Raw genomic sequence first — 10,700 nt, 5'->3', positions numbered from 1 at the left:
GAAATACCTTCAAAAAGATAGTATCAGACATTCTGGATATACAGAAATCCACTAGCAGTCATTTGCTCCACTTTACATGTCTTACAAATTTATAATGACTAATTTGCACAATATCAGCACATTAAGTGTAACAGTCAGTCAACTGCACAAGCTTGTACACACATAGGCCAACCATTTAAATGCACCCATACTGCCCGAAAATAACAAGGTACTTGTTTTTGCAATATTTGCCCTGTTTCACACTCCACTAGGGTAAGGTGCTAGAGTTCTCTTGCTTCCAGGCACAAACATGGCCACATGATTGTAGTTTAATTTATGCAAAATAGACTACAAGTACCCAAGAAAGTATCGTAAAGAAAGGATTTCCTCAGTGCTAAGCCTATCGTATAATTCTGTCAGACCAATTTAACAATTTTATAACGCATACCACGAGAGGATGTCTTCCTTTGCACCTGCCTATTTCAAAAGGAGTAGGAAATAACAAGTAGACTAATTTCATTTTTATAGGATTTAATATTGTTAATAGGACACTTTGAAATAGATTTCTTCCCCAAAATTCAATTATTGCCAAAAGAAACGGGTGTAAAAATAAAAGCAGAATTGATGTTTCATATATATACCACAAGCCTCTGATCACCTTTCATAGTACATGGTTGTATTACTGTGTTGTCAGATTCTTCTTTCCCCCTTGCACACCTCAAACTGGCGTTTCACATCATAACTATGAATAAATAAATGTAGCAGTGATAAAACCACAATTATATCATCAGTTAGCTACAAATGTTTCAAGGGGGAAAATGAACAATTTAAAAATTATTAGACACAACTGCTCTGCCGATGTTGATTGAACAGTTAAAGATGGAGTCCGTCTGTCTTCATTCCAAACGTTTCTTGCATTGAATATGTCGGGTAAATTCATCACATTGGTTCACAAAAGTGAAAGTTCAGTCATCCAAGAAAAAATAATTGCCACTTTTCTTCTGCTCCACGTCCTATTAAAAACAAAGGAATATCTCTCAAGACTTATCAGTTTCAGAATGACAAAGAATTGAAATCCTACATTCTCCACCTTACCACAACCAATTAAATGATTCAGAAAGGGTGCATAACTGCTGAATCTACTGTAGTTACTCATCTCCTTAATGTTGTGGTTCTTTGGTTCTCTGGAAAGATAACTTAGCCTCTGCATCATCCCAGTAATGACAAAACTTCATCGTGGGGGAGACTGCTAATGTGATACCATTCCCATCACTTAGATGTGTAATGTGTGCTATACTACTTATATTGATTTGAACTGAGAAGGGTTGGTAGTATTACTAGAATACAAGACTTTAACATAGCAAGTAGAGGAAATCTTGCGTTCAGATTGTTTAATCTTGTGTATTAGTTAATATATTCAATTATTTGCTGTATTCACTCATTTCCTGAAAATATTTAGAAGTTTTAAAAATAAAGCTCATCCTTCATCTCTCCTTATCTATACTACGAAGGGAACGATGAATTTTACGATTTTTTTCTAGTGGTATTGTAAATCACGGTTAGTTTAGGAATCTTACTTCTGAAGAGGCACATTGATTTCATTCCCAAGACTGAAGTTAATATATAAAATTGATGCTTACCTTGATAGAGTTCATCTTATTAATCCTTGGTCGAAAATTGTTTGGGTCTCTTCGGAATGTTATCTCCAACTGTGATAAAAATTTATTCATTCCAGCGAGCAGAGTCTGCGGACTAGAATTGTTTATTGAAATATTTAGCAAAGCACAGTGAAACACGCATCCGTTAAAGTGAAGGCAATTTGGGAATATTTTGTTTTATTTTATAGTGCTTTCCACATTCCCAAATAAAGCTAATTCCTACAACCAAAACAAAATTTAAGGTAAAACTATACCATTACCTCATTTAAAAAAAAACAAGCATTCAAATCTTGCCCACAAATCTTATACATTATTTTACTTTACTTAGAAAATACACTGTGATCTAGTTTCCAATACAATAGTGCTCAATGTATCTATTTATTTATTCCCCGTATTCAACATGTAAAGGAACAAAGGCCATCAGCCACAGATGCAATTTTTCAGTTATTGACACGGGTTGCTAACTTCCTGTACAAACTCCGTACAAACAGCACCCATAGTCAGGATCGAACTCAGGTTTCTGACGCTGTATGACAGGAACTCTACCGCTGCACCACTGTGGACATTAAAGCTCAGAAATCCTCATAAATTAGTGTCAATGGTTTACATAGGTGAGTGAGCAAAATACAAAAACAGACATGCAGTTCGACCATCTAACTTCCAAAATTGCTGAAAATCATTATATGTCCAAATAAATAAAACTTACGGATTAGCTGTTGTACTTCTTGATGGTATTCCATCAAACACTATCACACGATCAGCCAAATAGGTGGCCATTATAAAATCATGTTCCACAACAAAGGCAGTTTTCTTGGCATGGAGAATGAAGCTAAAACAAAGATTGTAGAGAGAGTACTTGTCACTAATTCAGTAATCAAATTTCCATAATGACATTGGACACCAGCTTCTAAGATGGTTCACAGAACAATCCCATTCTCCTCACATTCTTATCAGTTTCCTTCAGGGGTAATTTACAGTGGCAAATTATCCTGACAACCTCCCCATCTTTGGGAGGTGGAAATTAACGAGAAAGCAGTCAATTCTTCAGTGTATCTAAAAATGTTATCAAGAACGGAGTTATTAATAATTATACTCTTGTAGACATTTAATAGGTCTCTCATGATCCAAAACATTCATTTGAATGGGAATTCAGATTAAGGACTGTTTTAATTATCTCACTTGGCTGCTTTTAATGATTTGTAAGTGACTGTGTTTTATGGAGTGTCCATTGAAAATGATTTAAAGATATTTCATTTATGTCAATAGTTTATGAAAGTGCCTCTAATTGGCAAATCTTTGAAAGCTGTTAAATGCCTGGGTAGCTTTAGGTAAAAAAAAAAAAAAAAAGAGCTACACTCCAGGTTTATCAAAACCTGTCTTGAGACATTCAGGGATGGGCCACGGCGGTATGGGATCCGATGCCTAGTTATCAATGAAGCCTTTTTTATGCAATGGTAGAAGTCTCCAGAATCCAAATACTCAGCAAGATACCACCAACACGCCTCTACCCAGGAAAGGGGCTCCAGTTAGAAACAATGGTTACGCTAGTCAACATAGCTCAATCTCTTGGATCATTTCGTATCTATCATTCTGGAATTCTGTGCTCGGATTTCCTAGCTTAATATAAATTATTATCAATGGTTTACATTGGTGAACTGGAGATGTCTCAACCAACTGCGAACCGGGGTCGAGTGATCAAGGATGACAATGCACAAATGGGACTACATCGAGGGTACAATGCAACACCTACTGCAATGCCCATTGCTGGGTAATCCATGTACTACTGCAGACCTTGCACTTAACACTCCAATAGCGCAACAATGTGTACAGCAGTGGCGAGCCACTATAGAGCATAAGGACACAAAAGAAGAATTGGTGAGTGAGCAGAATGCAAAGCATGGCCCTTTAGACAGGAGATGATGAGGAATTTCTTTAGTCAGAGGGTGCTGAGTCTGTGGAGTGCATTGTCAAAGATGGTTTTGGAAGCCAAGCCATTAGGTATTTTTAGACAAAAAATGCTGGAGAAACTCAGCGGGTGAGGCAGCATCTATGGAGAAAAGGAATAGGCGACGTTTTAGGGTCTTCAGACTGATGTCGAATTTTTAAAAAGATTGACAGGTTCTTGGTTCTACTAATCTGTCATTGCAAAACCTTGTCAAAGGCCACACAAAATCCCCATACACCAAATTAGTACCTTCAGCAACCCTCTTTGGTCCAGCAAATGGCAATTTGTGATAACAAATAAACACAGACCTTGCTAATAGCAACTCCATTCCCTTAAGCCAGCGTTGCCCTTAGCATCAGTATCACTAACATTATAGCAGACCCTCAGTATTGCACAGAAGCATTGAGCTGACATTCCTAACACTTTTAAAAAACACAACCAAGTGAGCCAAGGTGATGCTAAGTTATTCAGTAATACCACCCCCCCCCCCCCCCCCCCCCCCCCCCCAAAACCTACCGTTTTATTACTCTTCCAGCCATTAGACGCTGTTCAGAATCCAGGTATGCAGATGGTTCATCAATCAGGTAGACATCAGCAGGCTTACCTAAGCAAAGAGCCAGTGCCACACGTTGTAATTCACCTCCAGACAAATTTTGAACCTGTTTGAAATAGACCGATTATAAATTTTATGTCAAAGGAAATAAAATTTGTTATAAATTATCCGTTACACCAAATCTAATGGAGCGGATTTACAAAGAACCTTCTCACTTCTTATCGAGTCCACATCACAAGATTAGAAATTGTTCAGCCAGATGTGAACACACTTCTCGGCATCTGCATTCTTGTACTCTTACATGGGTATGACTGCACATAAAAAACATTTTTTTTAGTAAAATGGCACCATGTAAAAATACTGATTTCCTCAGCAAAATACCGATTTTCAGGTATTAGAATACTGAAATGCTCTGACAAAACTTGGCAGCTCTGCTAATCCATCAAACTCATGTTTTCAATTGATCTTGGAAACTTGGAACAGCTTTTTGGGAAAAGAGTTTTGGGTGTGAACCAGTGTGGACAGGCTCAATTGTCTCTTAAGACAAACCCTCATCCCCAGCCTTGTAGTTGCTTAAAATTGCAAAGGTGACTTTATTAAAATCCCTTCCTCAGAAACAATATAGCCAGAATAACCCCGAAACAGTCAATTTTGAGTAAAAATATCAATCTCGACCATACTCCATTAATTCCAGTTCATCTAAAGTGAAGCTGTCTGCAACTGATCCACAATTAAGCCCAACTCAATCATTACGCACACTCATTTGCTTGCATTGGCTAGTGGCTCCAAAAGTTCAAAAGATTTGAATAATTTTAAAGAGACACCAAAAACTTTTATAGTGTCATTTCTCTTTATATATTTATCATCCTCCAATAACTGCTCAAAACTCTTTCTGACTCTTCCATTGGCAAATTTCCCCTCGTGCAACTGTAAGTTACTATACTTTCCAGTTGGAATTACTTCCCTTAATACATCTGCATTTCCAACTCTTGGTCTTCCTTCAATGTGCCATTTCGAATTCATCCCTATATATGTTTGTTATTTCACTTCTTGTCCTTTTCTTTGGTCGTGCATTTTTTCTTCTGGATGCTCTATATACTCTGTAGTGCCATATATTTTTTCAACATTCAGGCCAGTTTGGACAAGATCCAATAACGAGAATAAAACTAATTTGTTCACAGTGGGCATCTGAGATGATAGACAGCTTGATAGTAATTAGGAGTCTGGTGTAGAGGGTGGCAACAGTTTAAGTAGCAGAGATATTTCCTTCAAGTAAGTGTAATGTTAATAAAACCAGGTGTTACACAAGATATAACTTTTTTCAAAAAGCTCAAGCAGTACCTCTTGGTCAATGATGCTTTCAATTTGGAGTGGCTTCATTACATCAGTTACAAACTGTGGATGAGTGTAGGCATCTCTGATCTTTTCATGAAGCAGTTGACGAACAGTTCCCTGTTAAGGCAAAAAGCTAACTTTAAAATACTAACATTTTCCCCCCAAACCAAATGTATGTTCCCATTTGCTTAATGATTAACGTTTTGTAGCAAGATTAATACATCTATAAATCTCGTGCCTATACTTTCTTTTGCCACATTAAAAGGGTCAAATTATGAAAGTTGTTTAAATTTGATCAAGCAATCCATGGTTGAAGCTGGCTATGTAAATCTAGATGCTGAACTGTTCAGACACGATAAACACCAAATTTAATTCAGTGGGACTTAATTTTAAGGGCTCCAATTATTTAAAATTCTGGACAGTGAATCAAGGGGACAATTTTCACAACTTCAGAACTTTCCAACCCTCATTCAGCAATTCATTGGTATCATTTAAAAATAAATTGGATAGGCATATGGATGAGAAGGGAATGGAGGGTTATGGTATGAGTGCAGGCAGGTGGGACTAAGGGGAAAAAAAATTTGTTCGGCATGGACTTGTAGGGCCGAGATGGCCTGTTTCCATGCTGTAATTGTTATATGGTTATATGGTTAATTCATTCCCATCAATTTAAAACGTTTAGAGACATTGTACTGCTTACTTGAGACTTGGGGCTGATCTTCTGTGGCTTGTAGCTGACATTTAGAACAGGTACCGAACCTATTGAAACATGTAACACATTATTTGCAAACTGACCACCAGTATTATAATTTTTTATTTTTTTAAGAAGTACAATAATGTGGTACCTTGTAGATACCTAATATATATTGACATGTTACATTTTATGTACAACTTTCTTTTTTTTTTAAGCAGTAAAAGGAAGAAAAGAAAGAGAATAGTAGAAAAATAGAGAAGTGCGTGACACCGAACAGTGAGGAGAAGGAAAGAAGAAGAGAGAGAAAATAGAGAGAGAAAAAGAGGAGATAGAAAACAGGTGACTGAAGGAGAAATAGCTATTTATTATTCTTGACCACCCTTCACCCGATTCTGAAACCACCAGTATTATAATTTGATACAGGTGCACAACCTTTTATCCGACAGCCTTGGGACCAGACACTTTTCGTAATTTGGAATTTGTCGGTCTTCGGAATGGAATTTTTTTAGCGTAGATTTTAATGGCTGGCTCAGTGGTGGAGTGCCCGGCTCATATCCGCAAGGTCGCGAGTTTGCGCCTTGATCCCGGCAGTTCCTCGGTCGCGAGTTTGAGTCTTCAGTGTAGTTTTTTTCTTGCAGAATAAATGTCTGTGTGAAATGCAGTGTGTTGAATGAATTCCTGAATTTGTAAATGTGACCGCAGCATTGAATCACCTCCCGCACTCATGTCACCCTAGCGGGGCTACATGCCCTAAGGCGGCCTAAGGCGACATTTTCACACTCTTATATCCGTGTGCAGCAGAGGCGACGTGAGCTTTGGTGTGCAGACGACATCCTGGAAGAAATGTCCGGTTTCTTCCAGGTAGGCGATATACCCTCCCGGGCAATATACCCTCCACTTCTCTTTTATGAAGGTGATTTAGTTCCCCTTTCTTCCAGGACCGACCCGAGGTTCCGCTGTCACCTCTGCAGGCCACCCTCGGTGAACGCTCACTCAACTTTGTCTTGGGATTCCTACTCTCCCACGCAATGTACCCTCACCTCTTTTATGAATGGGAATTTAGTTCCCCTTTCGTCGAGGACCGACCGGAGGTTCCGCTGTCACCTCTGCGGGCCGGCCTCGGTGAACGTCCTGTCTCCCTGTCCCTGGGATAGCAGGGGGCGATCAAACAGCACAATACCCCCCTCCCCCCCACCCCCAACTCCAGAGGAATCCGCTCCCCGATGGGCCGCTACGGCGACAAGTGGCAGTTCGTCCACAGCCCGAGAACAAGACGCACCTTGCGCACCAGCAGCAGCTGCCCCTCTGGAGTTGGAGCGGGGCTGGACTGGAGTTGCTGATCTGGGATCTCCGTGCTTGCAGTGGGCCTGGGGGTCGGTGTCCCGATGAGGGGGCACAGCTCGGGCTGTGGGCGAACTGCCACTTGTCGCCGTAGCGGCCCATCGGGGAACGGCTTCTGGTGGTTCCGATGTCTCCCGCTAGTTTGCAGTTTTCCTCTGGAGTTGGAACGGGGCTAGGCTGCTGCTGGCTGTGGGTCTCTGGGATCTCCGTGCTTGCAGTGGGCCTGGGGGTCGGTGTCCCGTTGGTCCTGACTTCTCCGGTGACTGGCATTGCCGACATGAAGACAGTGCAAAGTCCCCGCGCCGGTGCAATGGGCGGGGAGCTGGAGAGGGGAGGGATGGGGTCACACACATGGCCGGGAAGCAGAGGGGTGTAGGTGGGGTGAAACTGAAGGGAGCGACAATCTGCTGCTCCCTGCCCACTGAGTTAAAACGTTCCCACGCAAGACTCACGATACACTGTGTATCGTGAGTCTACCGTGGGAACTTTTTTAACTCAGAGGGCAGACAGCAGCATATTGTCAATTATTAACCCTCCCGCGCAATATACCCTCACCTTCTCTTTTATGAATGGGGATTTAGTTCCCCTTTCTTCGAGGACCGACCGGAGGTTGCGCTGTCACCTCTGCGGGCCGCCCTCAGTGAACGTTTTCAAGGACCTTTTTTCAAGGATTGAAAAAATGTCGCTATTCGGAGGTTTTCGTTATTTGGATCTTCGGATAAAAGGTTGTGCACCTGTAGTACCATTTCCGAAAATTGTATCAATAATACATTACCTCCTTCATCGGGCTTCAGTCTTCCAGCCAACATTCGGATGAATGTTGTCTTCCCCGTACCTATTAATAAAACAAAATAATCACCATCTATTTGTCCCTAAACATAAGACTCCAGTTATTTTCCGACAAGCCATGAGATTAACTGTCAATAATTTTATAGCTTCTCTCTTAAATAGCGAGCAACATGGTTGTTTTCTGGTGTGAAGGAAACATCTCTAAACTGAAGCTGCTCTGGAAGAAAACAGTGAGAACAGATACAGGCAAACTCTTAATATCTGGCATTCAATTGTTGTAACTTCTAATGGTTCAAAGGCCGAGTCCCTCTTTAGTTCAGAATGTAAGTCAAAGGTTCCTAATGCAAACAGGCAGTGTGCGCTAGAACTGGGGGTTCGACTGTGGACAGGATGTGCAACAGGAGCTGGGGAATTGGATCGGAATGTGGAAAAGATTGCAGCCTCAGTGAGGGTCTGGTGCATTTCCCACTACCAATAAGCTCACCAGCTTTCCTGGACAATTTATACCATTGTGTAATATGTAAAAGGGAGAAATTAAAGAAATAATCAGAAATAACATCCGATTATGTGGAGAATATTACTACCAAAATATTACTACCAAAGCCCTAAGGGTGTCAGATTAACAGCATTCCAATGTATAATGGATCTCATTTACTTCCCTTGTCTTCAGGCAAACACTCTGATCCTACTTTTCAGTCCCATGACAAATCTTTTCAAACACAAGTTGAACTCAACACAGGTCTTCCCACGTTACATACGTCTGACTATGGATAGCCCCAATATATTTGAGTGAGCATTTGGGAGACCGGCAGGATGGAATTGCCAGATGCTGCAGGTACCAACTGACATGTGAGAATTTGGTTCGAGGCAATAACATTGCACCTTGCAGAGAACGTGGTTTAACTGCACATCATCCTTAGTCGCCCTATGTTTTCTCATTGAAATATATTGTCTGGTTGTCTACGTGAACTATTCGAAATACTGATAAGGAAATCATTCAACATTTCCTTGTTTTCCATTTAAATATCACCATTAATAGTTTAAAGGAGTCTGTTTTGTTCACTATATACCAATATAATTGTCAATTTCACATTGATCATGATAAACCCTGCCAATTCCATTTTAGGTTCTCTTTTTTATCTTTATTCTGTCACGTCATTAACTTCCCCCAGTTGTGAGGATCTGTGATATCGTTTCACTTTTCATTTGCATATTCCTTTCCCTTTGTTTAGTGTTAATGGCTTTTTTTTGTACTATGCGTATAAATTAATCTTTCATTTTTTTAAATTAATCTTTCAAACCTTTCATATTTGCTGTTTTACCCATCAACAGATTTGTCTAGTTTACCAGTCTGACACACTGGGTTGAAATTGATCACATTAATGCTTATGTATGGTCATGCTATTGATTAAATCAGCCTCAATACCTTATCTCTTGATGGTCATGATACATACTGTACAGAACGCTATCTGAAACTCAAGAAAGATTGACTATCTTACTTAAGAGTATTTAAATTTCTGAGAGACAGTGGCATAGATGTTAAGCTGCTGTTTATAGCGGCAGAGAGCCTGACTACGAGTGCTATCTGTACGGAGTTTTTACGTTCTCTCTGTGACTCCGTGGATTTTCTCCGGGTGCTCTGGTTTCCTCCCACACTCCAAAGACGTACAGGTTTTTTAGATTAATTGGCTTGGGTAAAATTGTACTTAGTTTAGAATAGTGCTAGTGTACGGAGTGATCGCTGGTTGGCGTGGACTCGTGCAGCAACATTTTCTCTCCCCTGCGCTGCCAAGAATAACTACAGAGATGCAAAGACAAGCTTGGTTACAAATCTACTATTTGCCCTCTTTGGTTGCATAGAAAATGCAATTTTATTTGTTTTCTTCCCTTCCATGGTTGCTTTAATTCTGTATTTAAGGCGAAAGGCAAATGTAATACTTTTATGCTGCTGGGGTATTCGAATACTCTACGATATAGAACAAATGTCAATCAAGTGCTTATCATGCTGAACTATTATGTAATAAAATGCTCACCATTCTCTCCCAGCATTACCATGATTTCAGAGTCAGTGAACTCGCCAGTTCCAATTTGCAATTCAAAGTCTCCCAACTTTTTTCTCATTCGTGGATAATGGTATCGGCACATTTTCTTCACCTCTTCCTCGTTAGCCGTTTCAGCCACTTTGAAAATCAGTGAAGCATCACGGAATCTCAAGTTTTCAGTTGGCACATATCCATCCAGGAATATGTTGATACCTATTGTGAGATAAAAAGGTCTTCATCTTATTTGTATGTTATCTGTTACTTAGTTACCGCAGAATACAGACTGCATTACCACAATTGTATGTATATGATCACTTGTGGATGGGACTTATTTTTACGTCCTTCCAATTACTTATTTTAAACT

At 40.0% G+C, this 10,700-nt stretch overlaps 1 protein-coding gene across 2 annotated transcripts in view; it reads right to left on the bottom strand.

Annotated features, from left to right (window-relative positions):
• Positions 1-493: 493 nt before the first annotated feature.
• abce1 (ATP-binding cassette, sub-family E (OABP), member 1) overlaps positions 494-10,700 on the bottom strand; it is a 32,535-nt gene continuing 22,328 nt past the window's right edge. For both annotated transcript variants that reach the window (XM_055646227.1, XM_055646236.1), the window contains exons 11-18: positions 10,328-10,549; positions 8,281-8,340; positions 6,171-6,229; positions 5,477-5,587; positions 4,099-4,241; positions 2,344-2,466; positions 1,620-1,731; positions 494-992 (exon numbers count right to left, since the gene is read on the bottom strand). In XM_055646227.1, the coding sequence (XP_055502202.1) occupies positions 945-992; positions 1,620-1,731; positions 2,344-2,466; positions 4,099-4,241; positions 5,477-5,587; positions 6,171-6,229; positions 8,281-8,340; positions 10,328-10,549 (878 nt within the window). In that variant the 3' untranslated portion in view covers positions 494-944. The remainder of the gene's footprint in view (positions 993-1,619; positions 1,732-2,343; positions 2,467-4,098; positions 4,242-5,476; positions 5,588-6,170; positions 6,230-8,280; positions 8,341-10,327; positions 10,550-10,700) is intronic.

Source organism: Leucoraja erinacea, chromosome 1, assembly GCF_028641065.1.
Source record: "Leucoraja erinacea ecotype New England chromosome 1, Leri_hhj_1, whole genome shotgun sequence".
NCBI classification, from domain to species: domain Eukaryota; kingdom Metazoa; phylum Chordata; class Chondrichthyes; order Rajiformes; family Rajidae; genus Leucoraja; species Leucoraja erinaceus.
The sequence above is the reverse complement of the archived record's forward strand: the minus strand, read 5'-3'. Positions and strand labels throughout refer to the sequence as shown.